General features: G+C 36.9%; 1 protein-coding gene and 1 long non-coding RNA gene across 3 annotated transcripts; both read left to right on the top strand.

Moving 5' to 3' along the window:
* The first annotated feature begins 63 nt into the window (after positions 1–63).
* Positions 64–4,829, top strand: LOC113683809 (POU domain, class 4, transcription factor 3). Of its 2 annotated transcripts, XM_027201086.2 has the most exons (4): positions 64–283; positions 2,436–2,483; positions 2,657–2,686; positions 2,788–4,829. In XM_027201086.2, exons 2-4 carry the CDS (start codon positions 2,436–2,438, stop codon positions 3,589–3,591), a joined length of 882 nt encoding a protein of 293 aa, XP_027056887.2. In that variant the 5' UTR covers positions 64–283; the 3' UTR covers positions 3,592–4,829. The 2 variants fall into 2 exon arrangements, with proteins under 2 accessions (XP_027056887.2, XP_027056886.2); XM_027201085.2 differs by lacking the exon at positions 64–283 and having other exon boundaries at positions 2,134–2,483.
* Positions 4,830–8,742: 3,913 nt separating this feature from the next.
* Positions 8,743–17,424, top strand: LOC113683810 (uncharacterized). Its single transcript, XR_003447413.2, has 2 exons — positions 8,743–9,023; positions 17,047–17,424. It is a non-coding gene; the product is annotated as an uncharacterized LOC113683810 (long non-coding RNA).
* The last annotated feature ends 6,119 nt before the right edge of the window (positions 17,425–23,543 follow it).

Raw genomic sequence — 23,543 nt, 5'->3', positions numbered from 1 at the left:
ACACTGGCAAGACCGTCTATTTTTAATGGAATACTTGATAGAGTTTTACATAATAAAAGTAGAAAACATTAATTTTTACTGTGAGACGCGTTTGCTTCTGTTGACGTAGAGGCTTTCTCACAAAACAGCAACGGGAAAATTTCTCAGCGTTTCAGACAGGATTATTTCCAGAAGTTGCGCTATCAAATTTGCTAAAATGGCGGAAAATATAACAGGTGAAGCCAGTTCCTTTCATCACAAGCGGTGTCCTCGGATAATGGACTCACTCAAGGATCGGGGATAGGTGTGTGCTTTTTCTGTTTTTTTGGAGGGGAGTATTTTACAGTATTGAATACGATTCCTTTGGGCCTTGTTTGGGTTCGCGTTTCGCCGCTTAGATCTTAAAAATAAACTCAAATGTAAGCAATTAGCATTTTATCAACAGTGTGTTGAAAAGTTGGGAAATTTGCATCGGCAATCATTTTCTCGCTGGGAGATTATTCCAAAATCTTAATGGAAAACTATGCAAACTCTCGTCTCTAGCATACCTTAAGAAAAGCCTTTAAAAGAAAAGTATAAGGATTGATGATTTTGGAAGGTATACAAAACGAATAAACCGTGTATTTCTTGGACAAAGGACAGCTGGGCCTGACATCTGGTAAACATGGCTTCATTTGTTATCGTCTTTATTATATCAGACCAATATGGGTATTAGAATCACAACGATTTCTATTGTATGTATAATTCGCGTCAGATAAGCTTCGACGACGGGAAGTTTGCGATTACCACTGTACTATCGAGTCAAAACTACGCGTAGTTTTTTTTCAGCGAAACACGAGACACTTTTCTTAATAAGGAACATTCCAGATATGTATTCATTTCACCGAAGCAATCGAGAATCTAAAAAAAAGTATCCAAAATATAGTAAAAAAATCGTAATCATGAAAGGATAATCGCCAGAGATTTAAACTCTTGTATATTAGTAAAATTTTCAATAAGCAAATCTAGAGTGCTTTTAGTCGAAAATATGGGTTGGATTTAGAAAAAGTGCGGTTTTGCCTTACAGGCAAAGACAGCTAAAATATTTTACATTACCATACCAGGTTCAATTATATTCATTTCCTTTTTAGCCATGTTAGCGAGCGGGACTATTAAGCTAGGGGCGGAGTGCGAACAACCTGTCGTATTCAATTCTTCGTTATATAGTTGCAATGTTTTGAAGTTCCTTGGCGAATAAAAGTAGCCGCCGTGTACCAATGACGCTTCGCATGTGAGCACAAAAATTCCACCTCACGCCGTGTAATCAGCGTACGAAAATAGATAAAGGCCAAGTTGAGCTTTGCCTGATTGTAATGAGCGAGTTGACGCACAGAACGAAAAAAGTAATGATTGCGCATTGACTTAAGTTCGAATTTAAAGCTTTGACAACAATACGTCCAATTCGGCCGTCTCTTAGTTTCACTTTCGTGCAGTTTACCATCATTAGCTCGGCGAGTTTGTTTTCCCAAAATTAATTCTTAACCAATGAAAAGTGATAACTGTCGTAATTATCTCCCTTCCAGCAGTACTCATTAATATAGAGCTTAGTTCATTCATCAAGCTAATTCTACGCGTACAGAAAGGTTTGGTTTTAGCGGCCAATGGCGCTAGAGAGATGGCCGGCCCCTTACACGTGCATGGCGTGTGCCAAACAATAACCCTATTACACTTGAATTGGAAATTGCACAGGATTCGAGCTCATTGGTTCTTTTCTTTATTGAGGGGAGACTGTAAGTGCGTTAATGAATTTTAATAAAGGGATTAATTGTCTCAAGCCGATTTGTTGGTAACAAAAATGTTACACTTGAACACACAATTCCACGCATGGTTACCGCTTGGAAAAAAATCGCGTCAAGATTATTGGTACGAAACATAGCTTCGAAATACGATATAAAGTTATGCATCTGTAATTTCCATCAGCTCTACTGACAGTTTTCACCGGTGCTAATCTTGTCGGTCAATGAAAAGATACCCGTAACTGGTGATTGCCGAAATTTTTGTTATCAATTTCCCCCCGCAGATGTTTCATGAATGAGTTATTTTTTCCCAACGAACCGGGTCAGCCGATAGCTGGAACTTGCGACCGTGTCAACTAGGACAGGTTCAGCTGTCGTTGGGCGCATGCGCAGTATTAATTTTTAAACTGCGCGTGCGCATCTGTTTGGAAACAGGTGCATGTGAAGTGCAAATGTTGTTAACACAATGATAATGATTGTCTCTTTCTTTACGGGCACTCTCACTGCATTTAAGAACATTTTCACGCCATGCTAGAAGGCTTCAGTTCACTGTGAAACGTCTCCGAGATGAATCGCGACAGTTTACTAAATAAGACTCTTAGTCCTCCTCTGTCATCTCGAGTGCCTATTTCCCATTCTAATGGTATTTCTTACTCTAATTCTTCGCTTTCCGGAGGTCAGATGAATGAGCCAAGCTGGATACCCTCGATTCGTGGATCTACTCACACGGTATTTATTCTAAAATTTTTATTTGATGCGTTTTGTAATGTTTGCGTTCGCGCGTCCTCCGCTTGGTCTCGAGTACTGGCGTTCGCTTTGGCGCTCGCCGGCAATTTTCGCAGTTGAAAACTTTTTCCCCATTCGAAAAAATTTAAATTGATAATTTTTCTTTCTTGTTATAGCTGTCTTTCCCGTCAAGATCTAACAACCTGGTATGTGATAAATAAAATAAATACAACTTGATCGAATTCATTTCCGTTAGTCAATATTACACTTGGGTGCTCAAACATCGTTTCTGCCTTCCTCTTTGCAGATTCCTCCAAGTGTGTTTGATGGGTTTGACGACTCTCACTTACTCACTGCCTCGCAGCTCGAACCGATGCCGAAATATCTCTCGACGAAGCAGAACAAACCGTCTGGATTTACGAGCTTGCACAGCTATCACTCCACGCACGGGCATGATACGAGCACGTATGATGCCCACGATATTCTGGATCAAATCTCGGCTTCGCTCCAACCAACAGTAAGTGAGTCAGCGTTTGATAAACCGTTCGAAACGCCGTCTCCAGTCACCGCCACGCCTGTCCACTCTTTACACTCCGCTATCCACTCTGCCATTAGCGTCGCGGCCAGTAGCGACGATGTAATGAATCCGCGAGAGCTAGAGTGGTTCGCAGAACGCTTTAAACAAAGAAGAATCAAGCTTGGAGTCACTCAAGCGGACGTGGGAGCTGCGTTAGCTCATTTGAAAATCCCCGGCGTAGGATCGTTAAGCCAGTCCACGATTTGTAGATTTGAGTCGCTTACACTAAGCCACAATAACATGATGGCTTTGAAACCCGTGTTGACGGCGTGGCTAGAAGAGGCTGAAAAAGCGTACAAATGCAAGAACACAACCAGCCAATTCCTTCCTAATTCGGATAAAAAGAGAAAGCGAACATCGATTGGAGCTGCGGAGAAGCGTTCGCTGGAGGCCTACTTCGCGATGAATCCAAGACCTTCAAGCGACAAGATAGCGTCGATTGCAGAAAAACTAGACCTTTCAAAAAATGTCGTGCGTGTTTGGTTCTGTAACCAGCGACAAAAGAAGAAAAGAATGAAATTCTCCGTTCATTGAAAGATGAAATAACTTGGAGTAAAACAAATTGAATTTCCTTCCGAAAATCCCGTCGGAATCGCTCCATGGATCGACTTTCGTACGCGTGGATGGCGATACGGAGTGGTCAACAGCAATTTTGGAGTAAATTACAAATGGTGAATCTTATTTCTATTATAGACTGAAAATTTCGAGTCAATGAACGAAGCAAGTCCTGAATTTATTGCTCCTACTATTAAGCCACTGAAGTTTAAATAAGAAAGCCCGCCGCTACCTAATGAACGGACGCGCTCGAAAATGAGCGACATAATCCCGTTGAAAAGCGATGCCTATGCGAACTGTTATGGAAGATGTTCTGTTATCCTCGAGAAACTTGTCGCGCACAGCTTAACAGCCCGCAGGTAAATAATATTCAGTGTATACCCTATTAGCCTAACAACTAAAGGAAGAAATTCCGAAGCACAAATCACTTCCGCCGAGTAGTAAAATTATTCATCGTACATTTTGCCACAATTTCATCGTAGTTGCTACTAGAGTTTCGATTTTAGGGCCGAGGATTGATGATAATAAGCCCCGAAATCATTTTTCCTTACACCTGTTTCATTTTGGCAAAATCAATTTCCCCATTTATGAAAAGTTGAATGTATTACTTGCAATTTATGTAAATTTGGAGGTTCTTTGTGAAGAAAAGCCGTTAAGACGTTATTAGTTTAGCACAGAATCGAAGGAACTACAGAAAATCGTTAAAATTAGACGAAAACAAATATGAAAACGTCCGTCGCTTCAAACGGTTTTTCTTCAAATAGAACCACCACACACACATCAATTACGCGGCCGGGCTTGGCTTTGTTCAACAGTGCAGTCCAATGAAAGCGATCCTTTTAATTGCTTACAAACACTTCAGTAAAGAACTTATACTGCTAGATAGCAATAATGGCATAGGCCGGGAAAGTATATGTATTTAAATATATATTTTGAAATTTTATACGTTGAGGAAACTTTTATGAATTAGTCTTTACGATGTATATTTATTGACGCTGTACAAATTTTACCGCTAGCACCATAATTTAAGTCATTTTCTGAAACTCTATTTCGTTTTTAATTCGCTGGTGCTGCGAAAATGTTGTGAAAGGTTAAGTTATCCAAAACACCGCATAAGAATGAAAACCAGTTTTCTCAATTTCCAGATTTGTAATGAATTGTGCTTAAATAGACGAGAAGTTTTAATAAACTGAAGCTCAAGTAAAACAGTCGAAAAAGCGTTTTCATTTGTTTTGCTATGCGTTGCGCGCCGGTTTCAGACCACCCGTATCCACAATTTCCTTGCGTGGTACATTGTGGCGAAACTCCATTGATTAACTCAGGCTTTCAGTCCTGCCTTACGGGTTGTTTGGTGAATTAATGGCGTTTTCAAAGACGAGCTAAGGATACGAGAAAAGAAGATTTATTTCACAGGAAGCGTTTTATTCTTTTTCAAAATTACATTTTTAAACATATTTTGTTGTGAGATAACATCAAAGACCCACAAAATGAAAAAGAAAATTAAACGCGTAGTAATTTTGGATATTCAACTCATCATCATGTGTAAAGCGCTGAAGAACGAGACAACAGCGCCAGACCATTACGTAGTATCACAGAACTGAAAATGACGTGGTTTACATTGGAGAATATTAAACACGATATTTAGAGTTTTCTGGAGTAATTTTCTTACGCTATTTTAGGACAAACATCAAAAACCTTCATTGCGAGTAATCGAACGTGTGAGATTTTCTTTCACGACATACTAAGGGAATAGCTTGGTTTGAAAGTAATTATTTCGTCTTCAGCAGGTGTACGGATGAGAACTTGCAATATCCCGCTAAGATTTTTCATTTGGAGATTTCTCGTCTGTACTTAAATGATAAATTTACGAAGGAAGTTGTTTTAGAATTTTTTAACCGCAGTTTATGTAATCGAGGTTCAAATCGATTCTGGCGCCATTCCTTCTTGGAAATTTGAGTGTGTCGCTATTCAGCTGACAAACAAAACATGGCTGAATCCCTGTCGTTTAGTACAGGACCCAATGACATTCACACAATGGTCTCCGCCATACTCCCTAACACCTTATTCGATAAAAAGTTTGTATTTTGAAGTCATGAATGGTTATTCCTTTTGACAAGAACTTTCTATCGCGCTTTAAATCGTCAGATTCACCGCATTGTTGGCAGTTTTACAAGTGTTTCTAGCACGTTGCTTCCTGTCGTGGTTTGAAGCGGTCGCACGTGCTTGTTTATAAATGATGCTACCCAAAGCTTTTTCCCTGAAAAAAGTAATTACTCTGAAACCATGCTTGTAGTGGCTAAGCATAAAAGAAAATGAAGCCCTCGGGCGAGAAAATGTTAAGGAACTTTTATAACCTGGATAGTTTTACGGAAGCGAATCTCACGAAAAACGAATCATTTTCGACGCTAACAAAGCACGACACGAGATCATTTCATGAGACAAAGGCAAGTTCTGGGCAGCTGTTGTAGTATTACATGCAACCAACGTCTCCAAATAATACTCTACCTTGGAAACACTTAATTAGAACTCTTCCAATAAAACCTATTCCGTAACCTGAATAAACAAGAGGAGTCGTGTTTAGGTCTCGAAACGGAAATCTAAAATCACTATCAAAGATGACTTGGGAAATACGCAGGTATTTGGCTCCATATATCAATAAAGTTGAGGCTAACATTGTATATGAAAAAGGATTATGATTCGAAATAAAATTAATTTTTTAGGTCATCAGAGAATCGGAAATTTTTAAACAGTTGTAAGAACTTTCTTCCGAAATCGACGAAATTAAAGCTACTCGAAGTAATAAAAACAAAATTTCCAGTTTGACGTTCGGCAACAGCACTTCAGCTCAACACTTCGGTAAAAAATTTCTCCAATGAATGAGAACAAAACGAGAAGTGATGCCCATCCGTCAGATATGTGAACCTCAAACGTTTAAATAACGAGCTAGAAATTTGAAAAAATTAATGACATAATACAATCTTCTCTTATAAGGTAAAGTAAGTATGACGACAAGAACGATTGAGAACCTTTTGCCTAAGGGCCACAATGGTTGCATATAACCTAAGTTAGCTAAATTAAGGAATTCCTCTAAGCATCACTTTGTTGGAGTAAGGAATATGATCCTATTTTTGTCAAGGTTTGTTTACTGTAACCTGCACCTAAAGTGCAGTGAAAGGAGACAAGTTTTACATGCCTTTACTGTGTTGTCTGCAATTTGACAGAGTAGAAAGGAAAGATTTCGCACTATTTTTGCACATAATTTATACGCCAGCAACAAAATTATGGATAAACTTAGCAAAATGGGCTTCACCTGATAACCAGGGGAGCTGCATGAAAGTATTTCGTAATAGTGCTATACGACTGAGAAAAATGATTGCATGCAATGCGGCTACAGGGAGGGTTTTTTTATCTCGCGCGATCGTTTCGATCGTAGCCGACTGAGAGATGCCTTCGCCCGAATCGAGAATGGCCTTGTTTTGAGAGACGAAACAGTCAGCTGTGAGGGAGAAAGAACCACATAAGCGAAACATGAAACACCTGTCAGGTCGAGAATCATAACCACTCGCTGGGGGAGATATAGAAAGATAGATTTCCACGCGAACAAAAATTTCTCAGGTCTGATTCGTTCGATAACTGAGGGTAAGAAAAAGTTCTAGAAAGGAAATATAAAGGCGAAAAAATCAGAAGAATCTTGTGGCGGTAGATTTCGTCAATATAAAAAGGGTAATCGCTTGTCGTGGTCACTAAAGAATCGACTACCAAAACAAACCGAGTTTCTTTGATGAAAGAATAATTTTTGTCGTAATGTTTCACAATTCTTAGATGGTATTTTGGTAAGGGAATAAAAGAAGGAGATTGCTTCACTTCCCACGGCTACTAACTTTAATAGAAGATTCTTTTCAATTGATTTTTCCAAAACAAACGGAATTCATGATTATGCGAGGTAGGAGGTAATGAAGAAATATAAACAAAGTAAAATCAGTAGAAGTATATGCGTGTAATAAAATTCTATGCTTACCCAGTTACAATATTTAGAAATATTTCCCCATATCGTCAAATAAATTTTAAGATTTATAAAATGTTATTTCATGATTTCACACTCTCTTAGCAAGGTGAACTTTCAAATCCATTCTTCAGACGGCCATTTTGAATTTCTCCTTGGCCTTAAAAATTAAAAACAAACTTCAATCCCACTCCCGAAAGAGTGCTAGAAAGCTTATTTTTAAAATTTTTTCAGACGAACTGCAACTTGAATGATTTGGGAGGGGAAAACGGGTGGAAGAGAGGGAAATCTCCATATCTACGCTTACGTGCAGTAGCCTTTAAACCTTAAGGCGGTTACGTACCGTACTTGAGTTGACAAGAAATGCAACTAAAAACACGAAGATAAGAAATTTGTAGCAACGCTACAAGCAGATAAAATTAGCCACCAACTTAAATATTTCATGCTAACATTTGGAAGCTACAAAATTTTAATTATGCAGGAAAACGACTTTGAAGTAGTGGGATGATTGCTGAATGAACGCGTGTCGTTCAAAATGAAATTCCCTTAGTGAAGGTAAGAAATGTAATATTGCATCGATATTTGCATAAGTCTTCTTCTGATGCTTCAGAAATATATATTAAAGCAAGCATATTCCATTGTTAGAGTCACACAGAAATAAGAATCCATTTTACTACGGGCGTTTTTTCTCGTAAATTGAAAAGCTCATCGAGTGAGTGTCAGAGAGTGCAATAAAAATCAAGTAACCTGTACTCAATCATCTCGTCAACATGACATAATAAAGAGAGGAAGTTATACTTGTCTCAAGGACAAACAAACGAAAGTCTAAAATTAAAATTCTCTTGCAGAAGTTAACTAAATTTATGAAACATTTTATCCGGCGCTTTTATATTCTGTTCCCCTTTAAGGTTAACTTGTTGCGTCTTGCTGAACACAATTCTGTCGTTGTGAAATTAATTATTACAATTTTCAGTCTCGGTCTCTTCTGCTGGTTCTATTGACTGTTGAATGCTTAAAAGCTAGTAAACTTTAAACAAGTAAAGATCAGAATTATGAAATTTTAAAGTGTTCAAGGATTTTATTTATTGATGTAGAAAGGTAAGCCGCAAAGCGACAGAACAAAACAAGATGTTTTATCACTTGAGATTCGCTGGTGAAGACTCTTACGATGAAGGAATCTTGGAAATGATCAGGGCGATACCCGAATCTTTCAACTTTGTCTCACCTTCCTAATTCCAACATAAAATTTCGGCGCCGACGACTCCTAATTAGCTATACATGATCTGAGCTTTATTGCGATGAATTGTGAAGGGTTCCTCACTCAATCCAAGCGCCGATAACAGAAGAACTATGAGGATACCGAAAATATTCTTTACACGGCAACTCAGCTAGCAAAGTTCTCGAGAAGGTAAGAATTTCATGACGAAGAAGTTCATCTCAAAATTCCGAATTTTGCCTATATCCTGTAGTAAATATGCTTTAATAAGAAACTATTGTCAAAAAATAACGATAGCGTCTTGTTTCTGTCAGTGTGAAAAGAGTCGGTTGTTAATCGTTAGCATTTGTTAATCAGAAATTCTGCTCGCGTCAATTTCTAAACTAAACGTAAATTTTGCACAGAATGCCTGATAATGAAGTGAAAACACCTTGAAAGAAAAATGACATGGTAATGAAGTGCGCAATGCTGCAGTCTTCATTCGCATTTTAAGAAATTCTCTTTTAGATGGCAAACACAATATTCATCGAGGCCTTCTACCTATCCGATTTAAGTGGCAGATCGAGTCAATATAGTGTGTTTCATCAAATACGATCGGTAATAAATTCCGATTGTCCTAGTTTGCTAGCATGGATCGACCGAAAATATATCTTTCACTCAAGAGGATAAGATATCGAGGTTTTTTCTGTGAAAATTATTTCAATGTGGAGTATTAAAATTTGAATAAAAGGCTAGTTTAGAAAGGTATCGTGTACGTGCACCGATCAATATCGAAAAACAAAATGAAGAACGCAATGGCTGAGAAAACTGTTCAATCTAATGAAAAGTTCTTGAGGGAAAATAAGAGCATATCACCTGATGCTTTAGACCAGAAATAGTAAATATTCACCACCACCTGTCATGCTTTAGCCTGTTCTGAGAAAATTTGAATTATAACAGCGTATAGTACTGCCTCGAGCTTTAAACATGGAACAAGTAGAGCACGTAATCAAACTTAGAAAACGCTACATGAAAAATGATTACAGAAAATGGAGAAGAATGGAGCATTTACATGTACTATACTCTTTGTCAACGCTCGATATTAACGTAAAAACGCAATTTGTTGAAAGTATATGAAAGCCTTTCAAGCTGGCCCGCTAATGCAATGTTGTTGGAAGCTATTTAGGATTATTCTGTCAATTTCCTACAACAAATAATGTCTAATTTCTGCCCTTAAGTCGTCGACGAATTAAGATCTGTATTCAAAAGAACGCTCAGAAATTCAGTAAGAGATAGTAGGCTTGAGTAATACCTGTTGTATAGACTAATCGGCCACCAAATAGCAAAGCATAAAGCCACCTGCGTTGCGAAACAATTTCACGTGCTTTCGTTTAAAATCTCCGGGTAGTTGAAAATTCATCTCGTGAAATAAGTTTATTTGCCTGTTTCGTTTTGTCCAATACAGCATCGGTCTAAAAACTTAGAAGGAATTCCTTTAGATGTGGATGACAACTAGCGTGGCGGTTTTCTTTTTTATCCTTCCATGGTTTTAGAATTCATACAACAGTAAATCTCAAACGTTGATCAATATTTCTAATTACTGCACATGTTCAAAAACAGGTCGGGATGCAGATACATGCAAACGTTTCACGTTCTTTCAAGCTTGACTGTCAATAGAATTTCACACCGTTAGGTTCAGTCGATATAAAACAGCGAACAGATGTCTCCTTTGCGCTGACAAATTTTAAAGAAATACTCGAACTCTGACGGAATTTACGTAGCTAGGAAATTCCACATGATGTCGGAATGCGTATGTTTATGACTTAATCTTCATCGCAACGAATTTTACCCAAACTGCGCTTGCTATTACTCAGCCAAATCCAGTTTCACAGATTGTAAGCTTCTACTTCGTTTATATTCAACGGTGAAGCAGCAGCACAGGACATAGAGCCTAGCTAATCGCTACTACTCAATAATCTCGCCACGTTTTTTGACGTTATTTTGTCTCCTTTCTTCGCGTCATCAAAAGTAGGTTTTCCATAGGTTTACTGAAGAGCATCATTAACCGATGTCTTTCATTGATGATCAAACTTTCTTCATAATAACAGATCACATACCGAACCACAAAATCAATGATTTGGGCCCTTCTACATATTATCAATCGAAAGCGTTGCCAGTAGAACATGAAAAGTTTAACTTTAGTACTCCAAAATATATAAATTTGGCAGATGCAGCTGTGAATATGATGTAGACAAGAAAAGCTGCATTTTTATTTGTCTGCATTTGATATGTTCTAGGCCAACATTTCCGTCATAGCGGTTTCAGAGGCCAAAGGATATTCCTTACACCTTTCCTACATAATTTTGATCTCTCTTTCTTTTGTTTTTTCATTTTTTTGTTCCTTCATGCGGTTTTCTTAGACAATAGCCGAAGTTAAGAATTATGCAAATAGCAAACCTTGTGTCATTCAGGTGTTACAGAATATGTACCATGCCCAATATTCAGAAACGTTTCCTGGCATCGTCTTTGGGGAAACGTTTGTAGTTGGATTTGAATTATTCTGGACAAGACTGGAAAAAACTCTCTACTGAAATTAGATGCAATAAATTATTTTCATCGTTGTTGTCTCGAGCATTGATTTATGACCTTTGAACACAGTGTTTCTCGAAAATGAGAGTAGAGAGAGAAAACGAGTAAGGACAAAAGCTCTCGACAAATCAGTGTGCCGGTCGAAAGTCTCTGTGATAACTATCTTTGACATAATCTTTTCAGCGACACCTACTTTAAGTCTGTTCCATCATTTTCCATCGTATTCACTTCCTCTAGTTTTGCTAACCCCCCCCCCCCCCCCCCCCACCCAACTTACACCCCAATTACAATGTTCGTCTACATACATAGAGCGGTATAAATGTTAGGGTATGGGGTAAAGGTGAATATGGGAAACTTTTTATTTTTTTTGTTACATTTGAGCTCAAAAAGGGACTTGTCCCATACATCTTGAAAAGGGGAAGTAGCATTTTCCAAAATTGTTTTCAAAACAACAATCATATTAAGTGAAACTTGGAAATCGCATGAAATCATTTGACACACTAATAACAACTTCATAACTCATTTCTTATACTTTTACATTTCTCAACACCCTGACTCCTAAAAGTTTACTATTCCTTTTCCTGTAATAAAAATGGATCAATAGAATTGTAATTGATTGTAATGTACAGTTAGTGAACCGAGTTCCTATCCTACAGTGAGCCGTAAATATGAAAATTAATGATAGAAGGTAATAATTACAAAATTGATAATGTAGAATTTCATCTAAGATTAAAAAAAGCCTACATCTGAAGTAAAAATGTTTTTGAAACATGTATTAAAATCCTCTTGGGAAAAAGATCTTAATTCGAGCATATACATTATTCCTCAAAAACAGGATTAAAACTATATTATTCCTGAAATTGTGTACAGATGCCAGATAGTCTACTTATGGACATATTCCAAAATAGTACCTATTACATATGAAACTAAAACTTGAAAGACCTAAAACTAGCGGAGGTGAGTTTCAGTAGTGTTGTTTTATTGCGGTCTTGGCAAAAAACCATGGGAAGCTATTTACCTCATGTACTTTTAGCAAATTATTAAAACTATTTTCAACCATGATGGAACATTGGACTCATTGAAAAATTGGTGGATAACCAGATCATTCTACAGGATACAACCAGTCACACTTTCTGTGAAGCTGCAAAGTTCATATTTATACTCCTGTGACTGCGAGAGTTTGTGGAGATTCAAGTTTCTGACCTCAAAATTTTGTCTTACATAGCGGAACAGTCGCTAAGTGTGGTTTTTGTCTTTGACCGGAAGTTATTTCTCATTTGGCTAGTACGCTTTATATTTTGGTTTTTTCATAAAATAGATAACTTAATTATGAGCCTGTCTATATCTCTGAGTGGTAAGAAAACTTCGATATTTGATTGCAGTTGTACAAGTTAGCTTTTTATGATAAACCTGGTTGCTATACATATATAATATGTTTGTAATTCTGTATGTTTTAAGGCCATTTTATGTTAGCACGTACGTATTTTGAACGAGCTTTCCAGCTCACTAAACGCTACATGGGTAAATAAACGACTGATCAATGATTAATCGATTGATTGATTGATTGATTGATTTAAACAAAAATGATCTTAAATTAACTACTCTTATCATCTCTCATGCACGGTAACCGCTATTTGAGTACATCTGGCTACTTGATTTTGTTTAAATCTTTTCTTAACACAGACCTTAAGCCTCTGAGATAGGTTCTACATTGTGTTAGATTGGAACATGGCACGAGCACAAGCTCGCGTTATTTTGGCGGGAAAAAAAGCGATAACCGTCAATATTTAAAGACGTATTTGTGCCAATATGGCGTAGATTCCAATACTTTAGCGGTATTTCTAGCTTTTCATTCAAGACAGGGCTCAGTTATAACAAAGAGAAAGCTTCATCATCCACAAGTTTAAGATATTTATTTAATCAGTTTGCTCAACGGTGGAAAAAAAAAGAACCTACAAAGATTTGCCTCGCTCCGAAGATGTAGCTACGTATAGTAAGGAGATACGGGCTCTCCCTGCGTATACTTAAGCTAGACTCTGAGCTGGAGCTTATCGATATCATAGCTGAAGAATAAGTTAACTGCAATCAGTCAGAGATATCTAGTGCAGTGCTAATTCGTATGCAGAGCGTCGAGAAGTTGTCCTACACAAGCGTTATAATCGTAATATGCGCAACAAAATCAAATGGTTGTAGGTCAAATAGGGGAATACTGTTTGATGGAGATGACATTGGTTAATATATTGTCATGAATTCTACTCTCCTCTGCCGGAATAACCAGGTAACACCGCGTCATCGATCAAGCAACAACGTCTTTGATTTCCTAACTTATATACGAATTCATATATTCAGAGCAAATAAACGAAAAATAAACACAACATATGACCATATTCCACACATGTTATGAAAAAGATTAATTCAAGATAATACCGACATGAATAAGTTTTCTGTGATATGTTCTGAAAGACCTGACAGTTATTCTACGTAGCAAACACACTTCTCCTATTCAATGAATTTAGCAATTACTTCGGTAGAACCATGCTCCGGCAGTGAAAAAATTTGAAGCTGATCAAAACATCAAATGTTTAAGGAAAGGATAGGATCAAGCTAAGGGCTAAGTCTTTGATGTAAGCCTTCCTCGCCAATTTATTTTAGATCACTCCCGTTTTCAGAGATGTCAGCAGGGTCTGGAAACAACCAGAGTTGTATTGCAACTTTTTGCTCGTACGGACTCGCATGCGCTGTCTAAACTTTCGTTCTACACCTTAAGATTCGAGCAACACTTTAAGTGATTATATGTAACATAACAGCAATTTTTAATCGGTAATCGAAATTAAGCCGGGATTGCATTGGTTTTGCTTCACTTCACTATGTGATTTGTTCAGAAAACTCGTGCTCCATCATCTCAACCAATCAGATTCAAAACTTAAACCAGCCCGGTTTGGTCACTCGCATTGTTTCACGCTTCGAGTAGTTTGCTTGTTCTCACAATACCACCTCATTTAGACACTTTCCTTTCTTTCAATTGGCCTTCGTTACTACTTTGGTTTATTTAGCGTTCCGATATCCAATAAAAATGCGTTCTCTGTACCCGCGTATAAGGGAGAATAGCCATGAGCCTCAAAAACAACAAAAAAAAAACCTGGGAGGCGTAACTTTTAAAATAAGACCTAAAGAGGGGTATCACTCCCTTAGAATGACGGTCTCTCCCTCCCTCCCTCTCCCTCCCTCTCTTTCATTTTCTCTCTCTTGATGGTGCGCGATAATAAAGTTTGGTGTAAAGGAAGTCCCTCAAAGAGAATTCGCACCTTTGAGGCTAGGATGCAGATCACTTCTCTATCACTGAGCCACATGCGACTTGTGAGCTGAAATTTCTGATCCTAAGACTTACAATAAAATACAGTTCAAGTCATTGCAGGTTTCCTGTATCTTAGGAGCAAAGTATCAGGTATACGGGGAGGGGAATGGCAACAAATCAGATCCAACTGATGTTTCGGTCGAAATATCACCGACAGGCAACATATTCGTCAGCTGACAAACTAATATCGTATCGGCTAGGGCACCATAAAGTTTGTCAAGGGGTGGTTTTTCCCGCTCCACGTAAATTTTCTACTTTTCTTTAGTTTATTAGAAGCAATTCCTCATAGCTTTAAAGACTCTTTCCTAATGTGTTAATCCTGAGTATTGCTTTTCTTTTCAATCAAAGAAATATATATATATATAAAGAATTGAGTTCCTCAAGGCACACTCATAGGCATTACTAAGTTGGTAAGAGTTTAATTTTCAAAAATCTAAAAATCTCAAACCCCTTCTTCCCAAGAAGTGCCTCGGACTTTTTTTTCAGTGTGGAGTGAAAGGTTACCACAGTCAAGGCAGTCACCAATCAAAAACATTATAAAAGTTTGCGCTCCGTCAAACGAACTCGTTAACCTTCGAGTTGAAGGAATGATCCGCACAATTACTCAGGTTTACATGAAATGTTCTTTTTATCGCCACCGGCACGCTACTCAAAAACTCCAGCATTAAATTATATTTCTCTGCCTCGAAATATCGTTTACCAGTTGATGAAATATTTTTTTTTGACTCGCAAGAAAAGTATTCTTTGGAGAAATAGGTGCTAAAGAAATAAGAATGGAACCCTATTTATGGAGTGTGAGTCCTATCATCTCAGTATAATTTCACTTCATTTCGGCCAAAGTGCGAAAAAGGATATAGCGGAATGACTGAAAGTTATTTTGAGTTTTTCTAATAGCCACTTCACGAGTAAGATGCTTTCTATCCATCGATGATAAAAAGATGATGATGAACACGTGGAAAACTTAGTTTTCTATGTTATGATCATAAACGTGGCGTGAAGGGTTACCACAGCCAAGGCAGTTACCAATCAAAAACATGCAAAGAGTTTGCGCTCCGTTAAACGAACTCGTTGACCTTCGAGTCAAAGGACTAATCTCACAATTACTCAGGGGTTTAAAGAGATGCACATGCTGTTATTCGTTGACCGTACGTACCGTCTTAACGAATTCACCTTTCCAGGCGAGGTTATTTCCTTTTTGTAGCGTTAGTAAAAAAAAAAAAGGTTTCAAAAAAACGCGGTTTGAAGTTGGAAAAAAACAAATTGTAGTTACTCTGATCATCATCTAAATAATGATAATTACACAATTGTACTCTAATTGCAGAATGGTAATAATTTCACCATGGGAGGAGATTCCGAACCACCTTAGATTTTTCATATGATCCGTATGATTAAGGGGGCTCTGATTTCCTGCCACTTAGATTTGTATCGCATATCTTTGGTCATGATAAGTAGATAAGCTCACCGAAGAAAGTTCAAGAGCCTTCCTGGTAACTTGCCAAAACAGCCGGCTAGTTTTTGAGTTACTAGAAAGAAAACGTTTCTTTCTCTTGGCGTCTTAAAGGTCTACAGGTTTACATAATGTTTCTTTTATCGTAACCACCACGCTGCTCAAAAACTGTAAAATCTGCTGTATTGTGTCAACCTCAACTGACAATTTTAGGAACAAAATATTTCTACCTCAGAATATCGTTTACTAGTCAATGACATATTTTTTATAACTCGTAAGAAAAGAATTCTTTGGCGAAATTGGTGCTAAAGAAATAAGAATGGAACCCTATTTCTGATTTCCCTATTAAAAACTTTTCTTATTGTCTTGTACTTGCTTAGTCTTAGCTATTCATATCTGTCATTTTAAAAGACATTCGAGAGACTAAGTTTGTAAATATTCTGGCACCTGTCTCGTAAAACTAGATCGCCAGAGGACGTATTCTTTACTACTTTACACCCTAACATCAATATTCACACTGTCGACACTGTTCTCTACACATTTTCTATGGTACTGATTAGGAGAATTTGCGTAACAATCAGAAGCTTCAGTTTCTTGGCGATTATTTCCTAGTTTCTCGTAACCACAATGTTTAGTTCAGCATTTACACTTCAAGTGGTTAAAGTGCTAAGTATAAAAAGTAAATGAACAGAGTACGACGAGGCATGAATTTAAAATGAATAGCCATCAAGAAGATTCCATTTTTTTGTTTTAGATTTAATCTCAAATGTGATAACCATGATAATCATAATAATTGGTTTTGTTTTGTTATGTTTTGTATTCTTTATTTATTTATTTTTTTTCAGGTGCAGCGGTACTTTCTCCCGATTTATTCAATTCTGATAAAGTACGGACATTGCACCGGACTTGTTCAAGCGAGTAAAGAGCGTTGTGGAAGACGTTTTCTAAAATGATCTCAAACTGTTTTTAAAACCCCGTTATTCTTACAGAAAAACAAATATTGAATAGAAAAACGCAAACTGGGGTGGAGGGGAGATACTTTTCGTTAGCAATGTTAAAGAAATTCTTTTCCCGAAACGTCCCATGCAATCCTCATATTAGTGTTAGTCGTTGAAATTCGTTTAGCGTATCAAAACCAAAATGTGAAGTAAACTTTAACAGAGGAGGTAAGAATATATTAAAGTAATGATCAAAACAGAATAAAAAATAAAACGAGGGCTAAAGTGTGGTGACTGACTAACCAAAACCTCTCTGAACTGACGCCGTGTTACTTCTTTAAGGAATACCTTCGGAAATGTAAACGTTTCCCCCAAATAGAGGCGCCCTTTCGATGAAGGTAACCGATAAAAAGATGAAAGGAACCTTTTTCTATTCGGAGGAGGCGTTCCCTGAATAGGGAAGTTAACTAAAGGACGTGTTTCTCGGTCAAACAAAGATACGGATCGAAAGTTGTGTAGTGTAGTTTCAATTTGGCAATGTCTAAGTAATTTCTTAGAGTAACTGATGTTCCAAACATTTCCAACAAAAAATATAGGGCTAACTCTTTTATTTACATGCATGTCATGTTTGCCAGCAAAACCCAAGTTACCCTATTAGAACCCTCTATCCTTAAATAATGCAATCTGAAATCTAAATTTACAATAAAAAAAACATAGCTATAACTAACAACTTTGAACAGCACACTTGTCTTTCTTTGTATTGTGAAAATACGAAATTCATCTCCATAACTCAATCACAAATCAATTTTTAAGTTAAGAAAATCATTTGACGCATCATTCCGATTTTTAGAACTGTAAAAGACCTCGTGCACAGTAGAATTATTTAACTCTAGTATGCTTACCATTTCAACGGAGAAACTGAAACGACTTTAATCTTTCCCTACTACAATGAAGTTAAGTTCAGCGTAACTGAACTTAACTTCATTGAAACTGACTTAAGTTTTTAAACACGGCCATAATCATCGAGGAAAAGAAAACGTTTGGTATTAGTATGAATATTTTGCTTCTCTTTCGGTGCATTTTTATAGTTTTAATCGGATATGATAATTTTCATTAACTCCAATTTTTCGCATATCAATTTATCTGTTTGTCCTTGAAATGTCAGCCTTTTAGGCTTATCTTCCTCTAGATATTCTTACACCCTTTAAATGAAAAATTAATTGCTCCAAAATGGTTTTGCAGAAGAAGTTATATCTTAGAAGAATTAGTTGAATCTTGGGTTATACCTTGAGAAGAGAAACTAATGTTTTTGTTTAAGGCGACTTCAAACACCGAGCCGAATGAATAATTAACGAAAAACTAAGACTATTTCGGCAAAAATTTATATTTGGTTTCATAGGTGAAGTTTAACAAACCCCGCCGAGTGGAATTACTGTATATTTACTTCATTACTAAGGAAATTTTCCAAACACGGAAATTAGTGGTTGATTCAGCCCATCGAATTAATAGTCAACATTATTATCAGAAGGTGATATACAGCCGATCAAAACAGCTTTGCATGTATGTAAACTTCAGTTGTCAATGGTCGTGTTAATACTTTGGTATCCTGTTACCCGCTCCACCTTATTTTTTTAAAGTGCATAGAATTGTGTTCTTGTTTTATTAATTTTTTTTTCACGCGATGGCATTTCCGCGTCGGGTGTAGAAAATTCCAAAGGACCTGCGCTCCATCAATACTGATCCAATTTCGTTTTCTCTATCTCAAACAGAAGAACTTGAAATTACCGTTGAAGTTAATTTTTAGAAACAACATCAAGCCTTCACAATCAATCGCTGGATGCCATGATTCAAATGTATCTATTTTGACCGTAACGACGGTCATTAAAAAAATTGAAAACTGAAGTTTGGAGAGAAAAACAGCCATGTAACTTTAAAGAAACGAATGGATTTCACTATTTTCCTTAGGATTACAAATATTCATACGGATAAAGTCTTCGAAATGACAACAAAATTCCAGAAAACTTTTAATCGGAGTTTTACTTTTTTCTCTTTTTTTTTGGAGGTGGAGGTGCATTTTTGTAACGATTTTGAAATTTCCGGTGCATTTGAGATGAATTTTTTTGTTCTTTACTTAATTAAGGGAAGGTGTTTAGTGCTTCTCAGAATGTGGGAGACTCAATGAATTTGTAATATTGACCTATTTACACAGTCAACTTAATAACTGCCAATGGATGCCATATGCACTGCTAAAAGCAACAAACCTCCCATTATGTTTTAAATTTTTGATAACTTTCAAAACCGTTTTTGCATCTTAAACAGTTAACTAGAAAAAATTGTTTCTTCGGTTTTCTTTGTCTTTTTAACTTTAATTTTATTTTTCCTCGTACTATCCTTAGGTAGTCAATATATAGAAACGAAATTTTATATTATTATAATGTTCTATACTCTACGAACGCAAAACGATCAATTCATATTAACAAAAACTCTGAATGGGTATGAGATTCATTAACCATTCACGGAAAACATCGGGGTTGTTAAGATAGAAAAAGCAATACGTACACCTCGTATTTATGTTGCTTAGGCTCAAAAATCTCTCCTTACTGAGTAAAGATGATCCAGCCCTTTAGTTTTAACTTCGTCTTATTGTAGATGATCGCATTTTGGGGCGGAGTTCATTTTAGCTCGATTTCATAGAATCAGCCATCCGACTTTTCAAGGTAATAGAGATAGCCTGGTTTTTCCCTTAGTTAACTCCCTATTTAGAGACTTGGAAAAAATCATAATTCTCCACTAACCTCCTAACCTGAGATGACCCTCCATGACCTGGAAATACCAGTTTTTAAATCGCAAGTTCTCCCGTTAAAATCCTCCTTTTGGTAATCATGGCCTGACGTAAAATATCAACCCATATCAGCTCCGGGCAATCGTCCTGAATCAAAGATTCACTTTTTACTCTCGCCATACCCTTTAAAAAGTGCCTTTCCTGGTAACCATGAAAATATGAGCGACATGTTCCATACATTTGTCCTTAATTTGGACTGTGGTGTTCGAACTTTTTTTGGCGGCGAACGGATTTCGCCTTCTGCTCGTGCGGGTGGTTACGGAGGGAAGTAGGCAAAACATTATTAAAAATTTGTGAGTAATGGCTTTTTGTGAGCCTTTGCGAGTATAAAAAATTAACGCGTGCTGTCTAGTTTTTATGGCAGACAAACACACCTGTATAAATTGTGAATGAAATTCGACTCCAGTTCCTAACAGTTTTTTCAAACAAATAAAACTTGAAAGCAAACGAACACTAAGTCAAATTTTTTTGAAATGCCTGCTCAGATCATCAAACCGCATTGACAAATTTTGTCTTTGGTCTGGTTTTAGTGCATTTTGGTCATCTTTGATCTCTGTTTCGCGACGGGCTGTGTAATTGTGTACTCAAAGTGAAAAGTTTAGAATCATTTGCTCATAATAAATGATTAAAGGGCACCTGTTGTATAAGAAATTGTGAATAAATTTTGAAGGATACTATATGACAAGGGAGTGATCTCTGCTTAGTGAAACTAAACCCAATTTGACTCTTCTCTGCCCCCATTTAGAATAAGCCTCACAGGTGTGTTAATGATTACTTCGATTTCGTGGCTTCCCATAGTCGGTTCATGTTGTTCTAATTCTTTCGCCGCAACGTATTATTGCTTATTAAATAATAATGATTTTCAATTCTTCGTTCTGCCGTGCTGAAGAATTATCTTCAATTTGAGAGATTTCAGGCCACTACACGAGCTTTTACGTTGTTGAAATCGCCCATCCACTTCTGGTCAAACTTCGCCTCAATCTTTCCTAATATCCCCAAGTTTTAACAGTGTAAAAATAAAATTTAATACAGATTCGTTAAATAGACATGCCTGTATATTTTTTTCATGTTTTCATTGTTTATCAACGAGACTGTAGCAAGATACGAATGAAGATTCATCGAAATATAATTACGCGCTTCCCGCTCGAGTTTCGCCGCTAAATAGATCTCTTAGTGTTGAAAAAAATTCCCCTGTTCCTCATTGTTAAAAATAGATAAAAGTTTCCACGGGAAGATTACGCGATTTCCATTGCACAATTAGTTTGCAAGAAACTTTTCCCTGAGTTATTTTCGATTCGATTTTGGGCTTGTAAGCCGTAAAGCAACGTCTTCAGTCATCCCAAAAATTGAAAAACCTAGATAAATTGAGCGTCAACGCCAAATATTCCGAAATTCTTCGTTTTCTTGCACAAAAATTGAAACTTGTTTGATCGAGACACATAAATTATCCATTTCTGCGTATTCTTCAATATTTTAACCAAAAAATGAGGCTTCATCTCATCATGGTTAAACATTTTTCATTCGTCATAATAAAATAATATAAAGTCGCGTACAGTGTGTTTAATATGCATCGTCGTGTCAACAACACAGCTCACCTGGATAGGAAACTGAGGCATCTTTCTGTAATTTTTTTTTTATATACAATAACATATTACTTGTTATATGCTTCTAACAAGATCTGTACACTAGATCTGTTACAACTGCATCCGTTCCTATCAAAAATAGTGCCAAATTTTTTTTTATTTTATTTCAGCAAATTTTATGCTACAAGTTCTGTCCTACAAACATGTCTGTGCAGTTTTGAAGACCCAGTTCTCATAGACTTTCTGCGATTCATGAGGAAAGTTTTAATGGAGGTAATTTGTTTAAAACGATATTTGTTAAACCTCTGCGTCTGAATTCGTTTTTTTCTGTCTCACATTAAACCAAAAACGACTTTGAATACTTGTGTTCTTAATGCCATTTAGTTCAAGTGATTTGAGTTTTTACCCATAGTGTGTAGTCAGGGAGCAAATGATCACGAGGAAAGATGGACTTACTCAGACGATTACATTCGGTCAAAGAAATTTTTTTATTCTATTTTTGGACTGGAATTACTTGGAGCCGTCTGCTTTCACGCAGAGCCTTCTCTAGAAGTAAGTCAGACTCATTAAACGATGAGATGTTGGTTCGTGCTGCAGGATCGAAAAATACAGCAACGCTTATCAAGTTTTTCTCCCAGTCAATCCTGGTTTGAGTTTGAGCACGTTATATAGTAGACTACAAAAAGTAACGGAAGTGAATCACACGCCTTTTGTGTACAACCGAACGAAACAGATTAAAATTTTCATTCCGCAAATAATGTGATTTTAGAATAGGTGTCTAAACAGGTTCTCGAAACTCATAAATTAGTGAAAACCATGGCTCTTAAGGATTGCCTCACGAATGAAAATAGGTAAATAAGACCATTAGAAAATAATGGTTGAATTCCTTTCGTTTGTAACAGACTTATTTGTGAAGGTCAGAAATTAAGTGCTCTCTGCTCGAATAAAACAGCCACCAAACGGTGAAAATTGAAGACAAATATTCATTGGAAGATAAAAAGCGCGCGAAATGGTGTGGATTGCTCGGTCCCAGGACCCCGAAATGCAATGGCGCTCGTCGATTGTTATCAGAAGGGTGCTGCCATGTTTTTGTAATCTGACGAAACGTGAGGGTGACCGCCCATTTATTCCTCTGTTTTAGACGAAATTACATATAAAATCGACTTTTGAGTACTCTTCCGGTGATATGAAAGAATGTGGAATATTCTTAATTTTGGCCATCGTTAGTGCTAGAGGTCAAACGCTTCGAGCAAAAGGAGATCTTTAACTCCGGCTCACTATAATATTACAATCAGCCAGATTCTTATAGAATTATCTGTTTTATGGCTTACATGAATCGCATTGTGTTATCTCCGCCAAATTCTGTTGAAGCAAGGTACGGACAGCATAAAAATTGGTTGACTCACATCTTTCAATTGTTTAATGATAGCTTGGTGTTCAAATCTTGAGTGAAAAATGATCAGTCACGTGAACTTTTGGGCAAGTAAGGATCGATATCTTTTAAGTTTTAACATATTTCCGGTCGTTCCAAAAATAGGGAAATGAATACATCGTCATAAAAATTTTCTTTTAGTGTCTTTAAGCCTCATTCACAGAGCAGGAAATTTTCGTTCACGGGTAAATCCAAGAATTTTTTAATGGGGCGTTGGGGTTGGGAAGAGTGAAAACTATGATTCAGGAAGCCTTTTTTCAACGTTGGAGCTAAAAAAGAATCCAGAAATATTTCAAGACGACTTAACTTTAAATACTTCATATAGAGTAATAGAATTCGATCTTGTCGTTGTGAAATCTTGGTGTTGGACGAGAAGTAGGAAAAAGCCCCTCAATCAACTCTTAAGGACACCTCTACAAACTAGGGATCATCCACAGAAATGTTCGAAAGCTACTCGGGAGACTTTCGAACATCTTCAGATGTGACCGGGTTCGTAACGATAGCACTCTGAGGATAAAAATGTCTATTGGTAGGTCAAAGTTTAAAG

The sequence above is a fragment of the Pocillopora damicornis genome, chromosome 13 (assembly GCF_964200805.1).
Source record: "Pocillopora damicornis chromosome 13, jaPocDami1.2, whole genome shotgun sequence".
In the NCBI taxonomy this organism is placed as follows: domain Eukaryota; kingdom Metazoa; phylum Cnidaria; class Anthozoa; order Scleractinia; family Pocilloporidae; genus Pocillopora; species Pocillopora damicornis.
This window is presented reverse-complemented; position numbering and strand designations above follow the sequence as displayed.